The sequence below is a fragment of the Chelonia mydas genome, chromosome 17 (assembly GCF_015237465.2).
Source record: "Chelonia mydas isolate rCheMyd1 chromosome 17, rCheMyd1.pri.v2, whole genome shotgun sequence".
Classification (NCBI taxonomy): Eukaryota; Metazoa; Chordata; order Testudines; family Cheloniidae; genus Chelonia; species Chelonia mydas.
The window spans coordinates 8,439,904-8,458,761 of record NC_051257.2 but is presented as its reverse complement, the minus strand read 5'-3'; the positions used below and the strand labels follow the sequence as shown (position 1 = coordinate 8,458,761).

Below are 18,858 nucleotides of genomic sequence, written 5' to 3'. Positions count from 1 at the left end.
TAGGTCAATACATGTTTGATATGGAGGGGCTGCCCACAGAAGGAACAGATCTCAGGACACGTTGCTTCCTCTTGAACCTGCAGTCACTGCCAGCAGCTCCTCTCCACAGCAAAGATGGAGACCGATATATTGCAGGACTTGACAGCGGGCAGTTGTGTCACAGGCCACACTTGTTTGATTCAGAATTCCTCAAGCTCTTTCCTCCTCATGAGAAAGCTTCAAAATTTTCTTCTTGACCCATGATCCGAGCTCCTTCATAAAAGGTGTTCTTGAATCATGACAAATCCATGACTACCACAACTAACATTAGCTCTCCCTGCACCAATCTGCTACTCCTGCAAGGTCAAGTGGCAAAGTATTCCGGGTCTTTCCGGGGGAGGAAGAGGATGGAGAGCTGCCTATGACAGGGATCACATTCCAGGAAAAGCTTTCCTTGGGTTTAAGAGTCTCCTGTACTGTAAACAGGGGTGATATTGAGTCCGAATTTCATGTTAAAAGTTTATATCCTCCCATCCTCAATTAGCTGCCCAGGCATTCAATTTAGGACCAGATTAAAAATTTTCCATCTAAGCCTCTTCTTTTTTTTAAAAAAACACAGAAAATTGGATTTTCAAATAAAATAAAGCAGTGGTTCTCAACCTGCGGCTCATTCAGCACACAGCTGCAGCTGTGACATCCTCAGGGCCATACAGGTAGTATACATATTGGTGGATGCGGCCCACATAACACACAGAGAGCTGCATATGCAGCCCAATGGTAAATAGGTTGAGAACCACTGACATACAGTTTTACAGGAAAAGCATCTGTTTTTTGCGGAAAATTGAAATTTTTTCAGATGTTCAATATTTCAACAAAAACTGAAATATTTCAATTTGGATATACTACCTTAGTGCCTGTTGGGAGTTGTAATGTGGTCATTTCATATCCCTGATTTTCTATGGGCCAGGCTTCCCAGACAGACTACATCTCCCATGATGTACCATAGCCAGGGATGTCCATGATGCACTGCTTCTGGTCTCCATGAGGGGAAACTATGGTGCATCATGGAGATATAGTCAAAAATTTCAGGGGGGCGGGGGGGAAGCCATTTGCTGACCAACTGTAGTTCAAATCACTTTGACAAGAGCTTGTTGGAGCTCTGCTATGGCAGTCAGGCTGTTCAGAGAAGTCCTCCTTCCTGTTTCTTTGGAGCCACCTATTGGATTGTGCACTACACAGTCAGCGTGAGTGAGGCAATAAGAATCCCTCACTTAGAAGAGCTACTCATTCGGTAACAGATGAGCCATTGAGAGCAATGTCTAGAAGTGAGATGAAAGAAAAATGTGTTTCACTCGATTCTCAGTTTCTCATTTTTTTTTCATGGCCGTAAAAAATCAAAAGCAAAGAAAACCAAGGCATTAAGTGTACGACGTGACTTTATTATATGAATTACTATTAAACATCTTTAAGAAAAAAATACTTATAGAAATAAGTTCTAAAATAGCAACACTCACAAACATCACAAATCTTTTTTGGTTTTTAAACCATTTCGTATAGAAGCGATACAAATGTCACTGAGTATTGTACATTTTTATAGAAGAAATGCATTTTGGCTTTCAAGCCTGTCTTTGTGGCCTTTCCGCTTGTTAGACCTGAATTTTTAAAAAGGAAAAAAAAACACCCTTCCTCCTCCATTACAATGGTATTTGGTGCCCCCGGGACATTTGGAAATGGTTACAAGGTTACATCGTTCAGAAAGACTGTGTCACGACTAGGATCTAAAGGTGCATTGTTAGAACACATTAGCTAGCATGTCCTAAAAGTCCTGCATAGACAAGGCAGCGTATTCTCTTAACACATGCTAAACTATGCATGTTAACATATACACTGCCTTGTCTACACTAGACATTTAGTAGCTAGCACTTGTTAGCTACCACATGCTAACACCACACCTTTAGATCCTAGTCTCAACAAAGCCAGAAAGATGTGAACCCCGCAGCGTATCAAACGCAGATCAAGGAAGTCATGTAACAATATTATTCTCCTCCCATTCACTGCAATGCTAAGTTTCTAAAAACCACCAAATACTCTTTACTCTGCCTGGCTTTTTATATGCCTACAATGTGGGTCAGTGGAGAGTCACATCTCAGTATGGGTTCTGTCCTGGGAGGTTCTGAGCACTCAAACCTCCAACTGACTCTGAAGAGAGTAGAGCAGTGGTCCTCAACCTTTTTTCATTTACAGAACCCTAAACAATTTCGAATGGAGGTGCAGACCCCTTTGGAAATCTACTTTCTGTATATATAGTTGAATTCTGCTCAGTTTCCAGTCTAAGTCTTTTGTGGACCCCTTAGACACAGTCTGCAGACCCGACCACAGTTTGCGAACCACTGGAGTAGAGGGTGCTCAGCACCTCACAGATGTGTTCAGTACAGAGAGGCTGAGGGAACTGGGATTGTTTAGTCTGCGGAAGAGAAGAATGAGGGGGGATTTGATAGCTGCTTTCAACTACCTGAAAGGGGGTTCCAAAGAGGATGGATCTAGACTGTTCTCAGTGGTAGCTGATGACAGGACAAGGAGTAATGGTCTCAAGTTCCAGTGGGGGAGGTTTAGGTTGGATATTAGAAAAAAACTTTTTCACTAGGAAGGTGGTGAAACACTGGAATGCGTTACCTAGGGAGGTGGTGGAATCTCCTTCCTTAGACGTTTTTAAGGTCAGGCTTGACAAAGCCCTGGCTGGGATGATTTAGTTGGGGATTGGTCCTGCTTTGAGCAGGGGGTTGGACTAGATGACCTCCTGAGGTCCCTTCCATCCCTGATATTCTATGATTCTATGATCTCCAGATCGGCCCTACTAGAACAACGAGGCAATAAGTCGCCTCTGGACTAGTCTCCAGCTGTGCCGTAGCTGTGTCACTGCAGGCTTTTAAGTGTAGATATAGCCTGAGATTGTATTAAGAAGATGACCTTGGGGAGCTATGTTAACTAACACAATGTCTTAGAAGTCAGCATAGAGAGGGAGAAGTTGTGCTAAGCACTGTGTCAGCTGGCCGTGGTTAACCCTATGGTTCTAGTCGGATTTACCCATGACAAGATGATGAAATGTTAAGCACACCTTGTCCTTGTCTATAGTGACAGTTAACACATTGTTAGTTAACATGACTCCATAAGGTTGTGTTATAACACAACCTGATTTCTAAAGAGAGACCAAGGAGTAAAAGATTTCAATAAACCTAGCACTAATTTAGCAGCGGGGCAGCTGCTAACATACAACACGTGTGTCCTGAGGGACAGGTGCACTTGTATTTTTCCCTTCCCACTCCCCCCAATCCACAAAGCACTTCCTGGAGACCAGACTGTCTTATAAAAATGCGTTTCTGCTGGGACAGGCAGCACAGTTTCCTACCAGCAAGAGTCTGAGCTTCTGTTTGTTCGGCCGTTGATGCCTTTTTGCATTCATGGAAACTTAGCTCAAAGTTAAGCCCTCAGTAGCCAAGAGGAGTTGGAACTTTTACAAGCTGATCTGATTCCAAGCTTGATTTTCTTCCAAACATGCAGAGCTGCTTTAGGAGAGGGAGAAACAGCCAAGCACTTATTAAAGTAGGAGCCAATTAAGGATAGGAAAAAGGGGGTGGGGGAGAAACAGACCTTCCAATTCTAAGGCTGGGGATAAAAGTCCCTCCTCCTCCTCCAAAAGCCCGTCTGTTTCCAGTGGTAGTGCTCCAGCTTCACCCTTAGCAACCAATACGTATGTATGGACACGCACACTTCGGGCCTTACCCTGAGTGGTGCTGAGCAATGTAGCACCCACTGATTTCAAAGGGGCCAGTGGGTGCCTGGCAGCTCCCAAAATCAGGCCCTTAGTCGCTTCCTTTCTCTGAACAGCCTCAAAAGCATATTCCAGGAACCTCATATCCTGCGTGCTGCAGAAGCTTCCAAGCCACTGAATTCTTGTCTGAGCACGGATGACCTCACTTGAAACTATTCTAGTCCCTGAAGCAGGCAAATTTCTCCTCCGCTCAGGAGGTTTTACCAAAAGACTCATTGATGCTCCTCTCCCTTTTATTTATTTTTTGAAAGGAACAGACACCAAAAACAAGCTCAGCGTGGGGGGAATTTGAATCTTTAGAGGATCTTTAGTCTTTGAGAACCTCAAAAGTTGCTGAGATCCCAGGGCATAGCTGCTGTCCACATCCTGATTCAAGCCTGCATGCACTTGCCCACTGCACTGTTTGGGGTTTGTAGCAGCTCATGTTCTGACTGGGAGGTCATGGGCACTATATGCGACAGTTGAGGAGTTAGTGTAGTATCCAAATCACGTTCTGCCAGGAGAATGTGTCACTTCAGCACATGGACACATGGACCCTTTCATCAGGAACCTCTTGAAACTCCGTGCCACACAGACTCAAAGTCCTGCACTGAAAGGAAGTGCTGTGTGTGCCTGAATCCACTTTTGCTCATCCCTACTAGTTCTGAACAGTGTATCAAATTACTCAGGCCCAGACGAGGAAACCCACCACTGCCTTCGTGTTTCCATTGAGTAGCTTGATTGAATGCCAGGTGCATGGAACAAGAGCCTCATGCTCAGCAACTTTTAAAAAGAATCTGTCTTGGCACATGCTTCAAAGGCATACAGATTCTCCGGCAGATTTTGAAAGGAGCCTGTCAGGGAGTTTAAGCCTGCAATGTGGGCTTTTGTTACAAAGCCTAATAGAAAGGCAATGAAAAATGTTGGACTGATTGCTTGGATCGGTGTGTCTTCCTGCTGCTTTTGCAACCCGAACATTGCAGCGCTTGTGCTACTGCATGGGACCCAGAAAGTGAGACGGACTAGTCTATTCTCACTGCCCAAGCTTAGAAGTAAATAGACAGTATTGATGTAGAAAAGAAAACTTGCTTGGGGGGAGTTATTTCAGTAATTGACACTGCTGTTTGTAGCACAGGGAAGGAATTTCTTTTTAACTATTTTTTTTAGCCTGACAGTATCTATTTCGATTCCAATGATTTGAGCATTACTTTTAATCCCCACAATGTTCCACTGTGCCACCAGATTCCAAGCTCTCGCCCGGAGGAGGGATGTCATCCTCTCATTGACTGGCGAGCTCTGAACCAATCTCCTCTTCATTTCATGTTATGAGAACTGCTCTCAGGTCTGTGCCCAGAACTCCCAAGACCATATGGGCTCAGCTAAAGAAAACCCACTCATGTCTCAACTTGAGGCCAAATTCTGATCCCACTGAAGTCAGCTGTGAGACTCACATTAAGCAGGATTTAGCCTATGATGTACAAACTCAGAGGTGAATCAAATAAGGCCCCAGCTACAATCCCCTCCCATCTAATATGGTAAGTGTTTCTAGACAGCCAAAACTCATGCCTGCTACATAGGGAGCAGCCGACTGCCATGAACAATCCAAATGAGAACCTGTGGGATATGTTCTAATTCAGAGATCAGCAGTGAGAACTACACAGCTTTGAAATTCAGCCTTCCCCCACCCCCCATTCCTACTCTGTAAAGGTACCGTAATATCACAAGAGCAGCAGCACAAAGCTAGAGGAAGTGGTACACTGGAGGAGAAACTGGACCCAGCTTGGTGTCTAGTTCAAGGCAATTTTATTCATGCCTGAGGCAAAGGTTTAATTCAATGTGAGATGCCCAGGAGAAAGCCTTTTCTTTTTCAAAAGACGATTTATATTATCCTGCCTATTACCTGATCTGGATCCTGGCTTATTAACTCTTAGTAACAATAACAATAAACAACATTTTTCAGGTCTTTTTTTATGTGCGTAAAGTTACATCACATTGCTACAGTGATATGCTTAAAAATGCGCAAGCCAGAGCCCCGCTTTTCAATGTATTATTGTTGTTATTGTTTTTAATTCATATCCAAACCATGTTTATATCAAAGAGGGTGAGGGATTGGCCATTATTCCCACAAGCTTGAAATCCATTATCTTCACTGCAGTGACTGAGAAAAATTCAGATCAGCTGCTGATTTTTGGCTGGATTTGCTGGATAGGAAAGAGGTGTTTTCAAACCCGCTGGGAAGAAAAAATTGTGCCTCACTTTAATACTTGTACTTCAGAAAAGGATGATAGTGGGGGAAGCCAAGGAAATTGTTTTTTCTTTGCAGCCATCTTCTTATTAAGACTTTAACAAATAAAGCCCAGTTCAGGCAATGGATCTGGGATCTAGAAGAGAAGGGTAGGGAGGGGGAGAGGAAGAAGTGTATTCAGTCAAAGCTGCTTCACTCATGGTGCTGAAACAAAGCCTGTCACTGTGCACTGGATGTTTTTAAACCAAGCCATAAGGATTTACTGAACTTGATGCATAGGAACAGGCAGGCATGAATACTGGAGCCTCTGCATGGTTTTCATCAGTAACTTCATGCTGAGTCCACCCACATATGTTCTCCATGGAGAGCAAAGAACAGGGAAGAATTGGCCAGACAGTTTCTCTTGCATTCTTCAGTACAAAGGCCAAAGTACCTGTTGCTATCCACACAGCAGCTATTAATGGGGCTGGAGGGGCAGAAGTCTGTACAACAATGGCAGAGTAAGTCCCTGTGGGTGACATTCACCCCAATGCAAGCCCCATGTGCAAGGCTTTATGCACAAAGACCTACCTAGATCCTTAACACATAGCACAAAGAACTCCACACATCCTCTCTGAGGCATGGTGATTTTCACCCTAAGTCATCAAGGATGTTGTGGGGCCAGTGCTATCAGCTGTAGCTGAAACAAGAGGAAGTAATCCATCCTGTGAAAGCCAGGGAAGAACAAACAGCTGAAGCCAAGACAATACCCTCTGTTTCAACTTTGCGTTGGAGCACCAGGGATAAAGCTCAAGCCACTTGTTTTCTCCATGACAGCGTGCAACAGATCCTTTGAATTTTCTTAGGTTGGCACTTTGTCCATTGGCCCCATTGTCTAATCTACATCACTCAAATCATTGGGGGGCGGGAGGGATGGGCTTGCAACAGGATAGCTGATCTGATTCCTGTAACTAGCTGCACATTACCCCCAAACACTTCTTACCATTTATTGTCCTTCTTTCGGCCTCTCTTCTTCCTCATGTAGTTGCTGCCTTCTTGCTTGGAAATCCTCATCTGAAAGGCATGAGACAGACCTGTGTGGTCAGAACTTCAGGAGATCCTTTCCCGTATCTAAACAAGCTGGGTGGCAAAGCTGCAGCAGTGTCAGGGGACTGGAAGGGCCTGGGAATTGCAGAAGGATATAGGTGACTGTCACTCTTGGGTCACTGGTTGGTTCAAACCTGCCCCAGGCTAACAGTGAACAAAGCCACTACTGTTAGATGGCAGTTCCATGTCCTACATGAAATGAGTAGGTGAGTATCAGCCCATTTCCTACTGCATGAGTGCCCACCTGTGCAGCTGGCGCCTTGGTTGGCTGCCTCAGCAGATGGGCCTTGGTGTGAATGGGCTATGGAGACTGTACCACCCTCTCACCCCTTGTGGTGCTTCTCCTGGGTCAAGGGAAGAGGCTACTGCTGTCGTGCTGTCCTGTAGACAAATAACGGACTTCAGGTCTCGGGGATGCTGATCCAACACCTTTCACCACTGGGTTATAGTTCTGTTAAATCTACGCATGCCTGTTGCAACGCTGCAGCGAGTGTTACCCACCCGAACCTACAGAGGGTGTTCCTGGCCCTTGGGGAAGCAAGCCCCACTTCATTTTGTTTGGTGATCCCATCATCTGATGAGGAGCTGAACTAACAGAGAACAGGGGGCTGGACAGCCAGAACACATGGTAGAAGGGGACCAGGAGGAAGGGCCTGCTCACCCCAAACCTCATTCATATACCTTGGGGAGTTAACACACAGATGGAGAAGTATCCGTTGTACAGTACAGGGTTTGAAATGGAGAGATGGGAGGAGCCTGGCTAAAAAGTGGGGGAGTTCCTCATCCTGTCTCTGGCTTGGGGGAGCTCCCCCATGCTGTTTCTGGTGCAGAGAGAGCTCCCCCATTCCTGTTTCACTCTACATTTAGCCACAGGGATGGTCCAGGCCTGCTAGCTCTTTGCGTTAGGAAAGGGCGACACAGGGAACAGGTTCCAAACAGCTAGCGTCACAGGCAGGAAGGAATCTGCAAGGAAGGAAGCTTGATTTTTGGTGTGCAGCCCCTGCTATTTGGGGTCACAAACCCACACACACCAAGGCAGTGGGCAAATCAGCTGGAGACTTGCTCTCTAGCAGAAACAAACATTGTCTTACCACACGAGTGTCCTTCAACGTCATCGAGAAGATTAGCTGTGGAAGCCGCTGTCCCCATGCTGCACTCTTTGTTAAGGAAAGTGTTCAACAGTCTGGGAAGTAAATCACAGACTCGCAAACAGCCCATCACAATTGACTCCAAGAATTGGGGGTGGTTCCCAGGTATGTTTCCAGTTGCATTCTGCTGCTATCTGGCATGAGATCCGGGTCATAACAGAACAGGGAGGCCATGACAGTGGCACTCAGGTACCAAGGCAACATACTTCAGAGAGTATTAACGCAGCCCCCCTAAGGAGAGCAGTCTGGGGATAACAAAGCCCTTTTATCTCTAGGTCTCTATACATGTGCCAGCTAAAATGAAAATGGAAAAGAAGGGGAGGAAGAGCTGATAGACGAGTCACCAGCATGGTTTCTCTTGCATCATTGGTACTGAGCAGTGTCCTAGGACTGCCATGATAATTATTTAGCACATGTGCTTTTGAAATTAACATGCCACTAGAGAAACTCTCCCCACAAAATACAGTTTCAAGGGGGCTTCAGCAACAAGCGAATCATTTTAGCTTGGCTCAAACCAGAATATCAGCTCCAAACACACCAAGACTTCAGGGGAGTTCAGAGCTGGATCCAAACTTGCATACACCATGAGCTGTGAATGTCTGCTGTGGCTTGGATTATGAGGGTTGCAAACATGTACCTTTTGGTTACTGACATTGTTTTCTTCCTAAGCTATAGCTCCCTTCCACGTGCACAAATCTTTTCCCTAGTTTCAGGGCTTAAGTGAGATTTAAGTGGTGCATTGACCAGGGATTCTCTACCTTGTCTATACCAAGAAACCTCTTCCCCATGCCAGGATCCTCCGTCCAGGATCCTCCCCCCACCCATCCTGTTAACCTCCCCGCCATTAAGAAATATGGGACGGACAGGATGGTTGTGTCCCCCTAACCCTTTCCTTTACCCAAAGGTGGAGAACCCCGGCATAGGCCTCGTTCTAGCCCTCTGCGGCAGAGTTTTGTTCCAAGTTGTGGGAACTGGGACCCATCCCTAGGAAGCTCAGTGTGACCAAGGGGTGGGAGGACAACGTCATGTGCTGAAAGGATACACCTGGTGCTTCAGTAAGTGTTTTCTTTTTGACTTCTTCATCTTGGTCTTCTCTGAGAAAGCCCTGGCAAGTTCAAACAGCTTCTTGCGTGTAGCTGAAAGGAAACAGGCAGGTGAATGGCTTGCTCTTAACCAGCCATCAAAAGTGGATAGCAAACAACAAGTATGACAAGTGCCAAGTTCCCATGCCATCCATTTGGGATGATGGGGCTTTGATTCGCCCTCTACATGCTGCAGGGCAGGGGATGACTAAACCAAGATGAATTTGCCTGCTTGAATGCAGAATGCACAATGCCTTACTGCTTAGCCTTAGGAAACCAAGGACCAATAAACCTTTCCAGGCACTGGTACTAGTTTCAGTGATCAGAAAGAATATAATTTGATCCCTGCAGGAAGGATTCAATTGACTACACAAAAGGTCTGACTATTCAGACTTTTTGATTGTGATTTCCATGACATTCTTCATCCATGACTAAGCCAAATTCCCTCTCTCCCCTCACCCCCACACTAAACAAAGCTCAAATAAACTGTGGCCCATGAGTCAGTCAAACTGCGTGAGGTGCCCAATTTATTTTACAACAGGAGAGTAGCCTGTGGCTTGCTGGAAAGAAAGAACAAAAGTGGGAAGAGTTTCTATTAACCCCTCATTCTCTAGCCTCTATTTTATTATTTAAACAGAAGCTAGAAAGGACTTGCTTCTATTCCCAGGAAGCCCAATCCAATCCGTGTCACGGAGTCATGCATACAATACATACATTGAAGACAGGCATACACACAGGCTTGCAGCATGAAGGAGCATGCCAGATCTGATGTCAGAGCAGCCAGAGCAATTTAGCCAGTTTCAGCACCTATAAATGGCAAAACCCCACTCCATTGCCTGTGTCTACCGGAGGAGACACCTAACTGATCTGCCTGTGAGTGGCAGAGAAAATCCATCCAAGCCACATGTGTCATCTTCTGGGGTGGGGTAGGAAGAAAAGAAAAATGGATTCCACTTGAAGAACAAACTCATTCAGGGAGCAGTGCTGCTCCCCCCACATCACGGGGACTCTCTTCATGAGTGATGGAACCTAGAGCATGGCCTCCTTTACTGTTTTAACCCACTTGCTTGCTGGAGATCTGGTCTCATCCCCAGCCTAGACAGACGGGGCTAAGTGCTGACAAAGTCCTCAGTGCTGTACATGACGGTCCCTGCCCCAATGAGCTTAGTGTCTGGGGGAGAGAGACATGGAAAGCAGGGCTAGAGTGGAAGCTTTTGGGGGCAGGGACTGTCCCTTTGTTCTGTGTTTGTACAGCACTTAGCACAGTGGGGGCTGGTCTGTGACGGGGGCTCCCAGGTACTATGGGAAGGCAATTATTATTAATGTGCTGGGACGCTCAGAAGAAGGAACGTCTTGAAGTTTTGCTTTTCTTCTTAATGCCCTTCCTGTTGGCATTGTGGGAGGAATGAGTCCAGAAAAGGCATGTGCTGAGGGGAGCGGAGGGGAGTGGCTCGGGGACTCGGGATGCAGAGGGCATTCCTGGCACAGGGCTGCACTGAAGCGAGTCTGGGAGAGAAACAGGTGAATGAGCCTAGCATGGCTGGTGTGGTGGTTGGGGGCTTCCTGCTGAGGTTACCCAGAATGCAACGCTAGGCATTCACCAGGAGTCAGACACGCATTACTACCGTGGCAGCTTCCTCAAAACCAAGCTCTCTCATAAGTTTGAAACAACTGGCACAGGGGAGGTTGGTCCATCTCTGACCAGGGCTGCACCCAGGCCAGAAGGAAAGCACAGATGGGCGCAGAGTGTGGGGCAGAGGACCCAGAAGTCCAGGATTACAGAAGGCAAATGGAAATCAAACCCCAATCTGCTCCAGGCTTTGGAGATGGATTAGTGCAATCTGGATTTCCCTATTTGATACTCCCAGTTCATCCTCGCCAAGCTTAGTGCAGCCTTACACAGCACAACGTATTAAAGCCCCTTCTAATCAAAAGCTCAACTCCCAGCTGAATGTGCCTTGCCCTGTTAGAGTCACGGGGTGGCTTGACAAATATGAATAACTTCTGAGGCTTGGAGGGGAGGTAAGAATCCTGTATCTTCGCAGATCTGTGCATACCCGGGTACTGGCTTGCACATGCGCGCGCACACACACACGCATGCAGAGTGCTTTAGCAGAAAAATGCCTTAGCACTAGATTCAGTGCTAAAGAATCCTTACTGCTTCACCTCCTCTGCCTGCCCACCTACTGCCACGCAGCCTTCCCTCTGCCAATACGGAACGTAGAGACAAACTCACATTTTCCCATGTGTTTCAATTTGTCCCTGAATAAGGCATCTTCAGACACAGCACTGCTGGCCTCGCTGGTTACAGGGGCTATGTCACCTGAAATGCAAAAATCTGGTCACTAGGGGTTTGTAGGGGTGGAGCAGGGTGTGCAGAGAATCTAAGCCGAACCATCACCACTGACCCAATTCCAGTTCCAGTGAAACAGCGGCCCTGCCACAAAGCAGCTGGCAAGCATCTCTGTCCTGAGCTGAATAAGACAGAGTAAGAAAAGAGCACACATAAAAGATGGAGACCAGGGAGAAATTACCAGCAGTTCCTAGTGAACAAAGGGATAGTCTGTTCTGTCTCAATGAGACAAGCCAGGTGGGATGCAGAAAGGGCTGGATTCTGGTGGAGGGGAGAGATGGGATGGGAGACAGGATGGAGGTCAGCAGATACAGTACTAACTAGGCCTCTTGAGATGGAAGTGACCCTCCACATTCAGCTGCTTCCAGTACAGCCCTTCCTTTAAAAGGGTTACAGATAAGAGATTACAGCTGTGGCTCTGTTGATTTCAACAGAGCTATGGGTGATTTCTGCCTGCCTGTGGGCTTGAATCTCCAGTGCTCTACAACTTTGCTATCTGTGCAGAATTAATGCAGAGCAGCTGTAGGTGCTACCACTCTGACCTGGCAGCTTTCACTCCTGTGCACAATGGATGCAAAATGACTACACAAGGTGCAAGGCCCTGCAGAATCAGGCCCCATCCATCAATGTCTGTTCATACCAAAAAAAAAAAAAAAAAATTGCCCTTTGCTGAACAAAAAGCCTCTTGCTTCTTTGAGAGAAAGTGACCCCAAGTCACCCAATCTGCTAATTTTATTTCTCAGTTGGTTATTAGATCATGCTCCAAGCCCATTCGCATTACCATGATGACACAGACAGTTAATTAAGAATGGAGAAAGTTTAGAAGTCTCAGCTGTACTAGTGCAGGCAGCTGATCTGGGTGAGTCACAGCTCCTTGTTAATCATATCCTTGTGCTTCTCGCCCTCTTTATCAAATCTGGGCACAATTGAAATTCCGTAACCTTAGCCAAAATCATCACGTCAAGCCTCAATGAATAGTTCCATTTGCCGTGTCCTGCTCTGTAGTTCAACATGAAGATACTGACAGACACCAACGCTGTCTGTCCTTTGGGGCAGCTGCTATGCAGTCCCTAAGGTTAATCAAGATTACTCAGATAGTTGGTATGCCTGCAAGGCATGATCCCTGCCTCCTGGGCTAGACAAGGGTATGTTTTGTTATACTTGGGAACTAGAGCATAGTTCTCTTCATTCTACCTCCACTCCCAAGCAAAATCTACATAGCCATGCATGGCAAGAGAGAAAAGGACCAGGATGGGGAATGAGGAGGACTCTTTTAGCCTTGGGCCAATGTAGAAGCAATAATGGTTTCCAAGTTTCATTTGATCAAAGCTCAAAGCATGTGCTGGACTCTAGGACTAAGGCAGAGAGAGAGTGGAGCCGAAAACTGCATCTTACTGTCTCCTTATTGCAACCTGACTGGAATCGAAGCTTTCTGAATGCTGAGGGATTGTGACAAGGCAGGCGCTATTAATACAGTATCATGTAGGCAGGGGGAAGTAGCAAAGAGGCTAGCAAAGGTGTGCCACCCTTTTCTGGGTCATTTTGCCCATTCCCAGCAGCTCCAGCAACTGAGAGAAAACAGAGAAGTTACCTGCTGCAGGATAGGAAACTTAAGGGGGAGATTTTCCAAGCAAAGACATGCATTAGGGCCTCAACTCCCACTGGCTGTCCCAACTGCCCTTTGTGCCTCTAAAAATCTCCCCTATAACTTCTACTCACATCACACTATTTTTACAGTCATCAGAAGTCTCCCGCAACGTCCCTGACGATACCGCCCCCCAGGGAGAGAATCCCTTTCCAGCCCCAAACCTAAGGAGTTTTGGAAAGGAGAAAGGGATTGATGTCATTTGCCACCAAAAGGAAGGTTTTCACCCTCTGCCATTCATGTCACAAGATATGTCTCCACTGCAAAAAAGGTGTGTTCTTCACTCTGGTTAAAACAGCAGTAAAGATACGGCAACTCAGCTTTTAACTTGGGTTAGCAGCTCGACTTAAAACTGATAAAGCAGCCTGGGGCTGAACTTGAGCTGGTACCCAAACTGGCACATCTTTACTGCTATTTTAACCCAAGCTGGCTAATTTGGGTTAAAACACACTTTTTTTTTTTTTAATAAAGCGAAGACCTACCTGCAGTGTGGCCCTCTGCAGACAACGCAACGGCAGAAGCCTTAAAAATATGAGAGCAGCTGCCAGGAGATCTCTGTGATCATATGCTCACACACGGCTTGTAAATTACCTGGTTGTACAGAAGAAAAGCTGAATTCATTACTGACAGCAACACTGGTCGACTTGGATTTTTTTGACTCATACTTCAGTCGATCTGAAGAACAAAAAACATTCAATTAGCCCTGGGACCCTGAATCATTTATTCCATTCTTCTTGACCTAGCCAGGCATTACATTGCACTCACTGCCAAGGGCGTTTTACAGCTTCAGTGTAACAAGGTCTGGAATGAGGAAGGGAGTCTGGGGCAGGAGCGGGGGGAATTTTTTTTCTTCATCTTAAATTTGTTTTTATGGTTTATGAAAGGGGCAGAACTGACAGCCCAGAAGGCTGAAGTCCTAGTCTCTGTTTGTCAGAGGGTGGAAATGGATGGCAGGAGAGAGATCACTAGATCATTACCTGTTAGGTTCACTCCCTCTGGGGCACCTGGCATTGGCCATTGTCTGTAGACAGGATACTGGGCTGGATGGACCTTTGGTTTGACCCAGTATGGCCATTCTTATGTTCTTAAGTCCTCCATCCAGAGGGTAGGTACAGCCTGGAAGGCACTGGAGCCAGCTTCCCCACACTGCTCTGCCAATGTGCCTCATCCCGACAGGGACCATGCTGTAGGGCTGGCTAACTGGGAGCTGGGATTGAGATCCACCAATAGCATTGTTAAAAACAGGAAGTCATTTGGGCTGGCTGGGCTCAGCTGAACCCAAATGACTGAGCAAGCATCTGCTTCACCCAGAGGCTGGGTTTTTGAATGGAAAAGAAATAGCACAAAAATGTGACCATGCTAATATAATTAACTGAAGGCAAAAAATGCTCAGACTTAGGTGTCTAAACGGCAGACATCTAAATCCACATGTAGGCACCCAAATAAGAGCATCCTGAGTGTCAGAAATGCTGAGTACCCCTGACTGCATCTGAGGTCAATAGGAACTTGCAGGTGATCAGCACTCTGGAAAATCAGGCCCAAAGTATAGTGTGAGCTGAAATTAATTGCCAAATGTTGTGACTGGATTTAATGATGTATGATTTGTGAGAGCATTTTCAGAAACTTGGTATGTCACCAGCATGATGAAATACACTTAAAGAAATTGGCTTGTATGGTTTTACTTTCAGAAGCTGACAACTCTTGTCAGGAAAGATTTAAAAACAAATGGGTAATAATCCTCTTGTCTGTTAATTGCACGCATCTCTGAAGGCGTCAGAAGAAGATATTCATGCTTCTGAAAATATGGATTCAAAGACAAATCACAACCCCAGATCAGCACATCTTCTAATGCTGGGTGTGTTAAATCTGACCCTGGATCTTGATTTTGCAGATAGGCACCTATCTTTATAGTGAGGCTGAATACAGACCCTGGGGCTGAAGGCCCTTTCCTGATCTAAAACTAGAGGGCATTTGAGATCTGGATCCCAAATGTGCAGCTTTGTTTTGAAGCAGTGCAGCTAAGCTAGAATTGCAGCCTCAATGTCGCCTGCTCCAAGTTTGCAGTCCTAGCCTGGTTTGCTTTGTTCTGGGTTCCATCTGTCAGCAAAGTGAGCAAACGCAGTCTGAAGTGAGGTCTGCTGTTCTGTGGAGGAGTGGGATCCCAGCTGGTAATAAGTGATAGCATAAGAACCCTAGGCAAGTGCTTTCCAAACAGTCTTTTTGCTGCGCTGGATAGCACATGCTTTCTCCACTGTTTCCCTCTGCCTCAGAGGAAAAGTGAGGCTACACAATGCTTGAGGAATCGAGAGAGGAAGAGAACCTTGCCCCCAACACCGCCGCAGGCTCCGAATGCTAGCCCTCTGCACATGTAAAGCATAACGCCAGTTGGTGGTAGCTCTGTGCCTCCACATCCCAATCCCAAGAGTATAAGTTCAGACCCCTTCAAAACCAACACACAAGGCACTCAAGCAACAAGTGAAATCCCATTTCCTTTACAACTGTCCCTCTGAAAGGATCGGACAGCTGGAGCACAGTGGGTATGAAAATCTTTGAGAGGTGCAAAACCCAGTGGGCTGTAGTCTCACTTGAAGAACACTGCTCCAGAAAGGTATTTCAAAGGCTGGGTGGACCTGTTGGACAGTGTGTGTGCACGCACACACACATCTACTTTGTACAGAAAGCTGTGTCACTGCAATGTTCAGTTCAACTGTAAAAAGTCAGGCAAGGCAAAGCCTGAGGTACCAGCAGCCAAGTTAACTCAGTATGTGCGCCTCTCTCTACTTACATTATATACACTGACCATATATTCACTATATATGTATTCAGTCACTACTATAAGGCACCAATTGAAACAGTGGCCATCCAACACATAAGGCTAGTGTAACACTGAGGAACAATCCCAGATATTCATAGAAAGATGGAAATGTTTCCCTGTTGAACTGCTTTTTGAAAACAGAGAAGGCTGTCTGTCCAGAGCTGCTCAGAGGTTCAGAACATTGGAGCAGGCCTGGGGAAGATGGATTCAAGGGGGAACTGTAGGCGAGGCAATCTAAGATGCACAATGAATGAAATGTTATCACATGGCCCTTAATCACCATCTAGGTCCTACACCGTGTGTTGTATTTTGTGGTTTCTATTTGTTCACTTAAGCTTCACGCACCACCCATGTTTTAGCGACAGAGATTAGAGAAGCAGGCTGGAAAATGATAGTCTTACCCTGGCAAAGGAGAGAAAATGAAAATCGTAAGTGAGCAGCTGATTTTCTGGCTGTGATGGACAGGAGGCTGAGCATTTAAATTAAGGCATTAGGATGAGCTTTCCCAAACCAAGAGTGAGACGTGTGAGTGATAAATACCATGATTGGTGAGATGAGCCAGACGGGAATATACTAATTAGCCTGTGTGTTCAGAATTAAAGTGACAGAGCAGAGAGGAAGTGGCTAGCTCATCATTCAAGACAGAGCAGAGAGGAAGTGGCTAGCTCATCATTCAAGAGACCTCAAGTTACCAAAACCACTGAACTTCTCCCTGTAGTGTCATCAGAAAAGCTGCTGAGAACAACTAGCAAGAGACACTAGACAGAATGTGATGAGAAGCTCTAGGAAACCCAGCAGTATTTTACAGTGACAGAGGTTACAATACTAAAAGACTGAGGTGATCATACACCAAACCCAAGAAGAATTATCCTTTTTGTAGGCAGAGAGGGTTAAAAGGGAAATAATCAAAACAGCAATATCTGGGGAGGGACAAGGATGTAATGATAAAGCCCAACCTTTGGAGACCGATCACAGGTGAGGGAGTGTTTTGTCTAGGTCTTTCAGAAGAGGTGGGAGGAGGGGTCAGAGGATAATGGATGAAATTCGTGGTCTCACTGAAGTCAAGGGGAGTTTTGCCAGGATTTCACCCAATGCTTCTATAGGTCTGATGGTCATGAAAGGAGTATTAGCTGGTGGGGAAGATGGAAGGACTTTGCAGAATTAGGAGAGCCATGAGGAAGACCATCAAGCCAGGCTAGCAGGAACAGAAAGCACCCCTGCCATCAGCTCCCAATGGATCCGAGTCTCCATAGCACTGCACCCTCAGCTTATTTACACCAATGCAGCGTAAGTGCAACGTGGGTGAAAAACATTGCCATTATGGTGTAGTTGCATTTTGCACTCATTTTGTATTTGTGTAAACAATGACACTCAGTGTAGGGCAATGGAGAACGAGGCCCAAGGGCTGGAAGTTGCAGCAAAGGAGGAATTCAAGCATATGAAAAGCATACACATAAGTCTCTGAAATGGCTTATCACCTCTCTCAAGGGCCAGGAGAAAATCCCGGTTCCTCTGGAGCTCCTTCATGAACTCTTCATTTTGTAAGAAGAGCGCAATTCGCTCATCTTCCAGGTACTGTTTCCACTTCCTCTCTTGGTCCAACGAGCCCTGGGATCTCTGGCTGCCCTCGCCCGGCACAGTCTGATGGCAACTTTGTGAACTCTGGACAAGAGTATGACAAAAAGGAAGAGTCAGTGAAGGCCCTGAGAAGCTCATTACAGTAACCAGGTAGTATGTGTGACTGTAAGACGGGATTCAACAAAGCACTTGAGCATGTGTTTAAGTCCCAGTGGCTTCAATGACACTGAAGCATAAGTGCTTTGCTGAATCAAGGTTTTAGCTCTTGTGAAAGGTGCTGGAATATCCACATTGAAGATTAAAGGTCCCTATCTATCAACAGAATCAGCACAGTTTAGACAACAGCAGGCTGTACTCCCATCCTCTCTGTACTTCAGCCTTAGCAAAGGGCTTCAATCCTGATCTTGGTTAAAGTGAAAATCTCTACTGGGAAAGGCAACTGTGAAAAGGGCACTCTCTTCCCCAGCATATTTGCTCCCAAGCAAAATCAGCAGCAGATATGCTGACTATATGGTGCATACATTTTTCCTTGGCATTTCTCAGCCAGCTCAGAAGAGCCAACTCAGCTGTGGGATAGTGAGCGAGATTCTCTTCCTCCTTGAGCATCATCAATAGAAGTGTTTACCAAGTTCCAATCAATTACACATGTACAAACTTACTGAAAGCAATCAGGCTACACAATGGGAGTCAATGAGGCGATAGTTTGGCCTGGCTTTATTGCTAGTGATGTGTGAAAAGGAAAGTACCCAGCTTGATTCTCAGGCTGAGTCTGCAGGACTGGCTAGTCAGGAGAAAAAGTGTGTGGTTTTTCTTTTTAACTTGGAATCTGAGAACATCTAATCTGGAAATCAGAAAGTCACAATAAATGTGGAATCCCATGAAACCATTTTTACAGTCAGAGCCTCACTTTAAATACAAGTATTAATTATTAGAATTCTTCTGATAGCTAAATCAATATCAAACCAGGGCTGAACCTGGCTTTGACATGGGGAGAAGTGCAGAGCCTCTCGCGGATGGAAGCCGAAGTGGCACAGCTTTTATTTTTCCCATCTAACGGCTGAAGATGCAATTTACCATCGGACAAATTCCACTATCTGAGACAAACCCTAACAGCTTTTC

At 45.9% G+C, this 18,858-nt stretch overlaps 1 protein-coding gene across 9 annotated transcripts in view; it reads right to left on the bottom strand.

Moving 5' to 3' along the window:
• Positions 1-1,397: 1,397 nt before the first annotated feature.
• Positions 1,398-18,858, bottom strand: part of CUEDC1 (CUE domain containing 1) — a 125,018-nt gene continuing 107,557 nt past the window's right edge. For all 9 annotated transcript variants that reach the window (XM_037880552.2, XM_043531103.1, XM_043531102.1 and 6 more), the window contains 7 exons: positions 17,640-17,823; positions 13,938-14,021; positions 11,585-11,671; positions 9,309-9,402; positions 8,210-8,268; positions 7,015-7,085; positions 1,398-6,168 (listed from right to left, as the gene is read on the bottom strand). In XM_037880552.2, the coding sequence (XP_037736480.1) occupies positions 7,018-7,085; positions 8,210-8,268; positions 9,309-9,402; positions 11,585-11,671; positions 13,938-14,021; positions 17,640-17,823 (576 nt within the window). In that variant the 3' untranslated portion in view covers positions 1,398-6,168; positions 7,015-7,017. The remainder of the gene's footprint in view (positions 6,169-7,014; positions 7,086-8,209; positions 8,269-9,308; positions 9,403-11,584; positions 11,672-13,937; positions 14,022-17,639; positions 17,824-18,858) is intronic.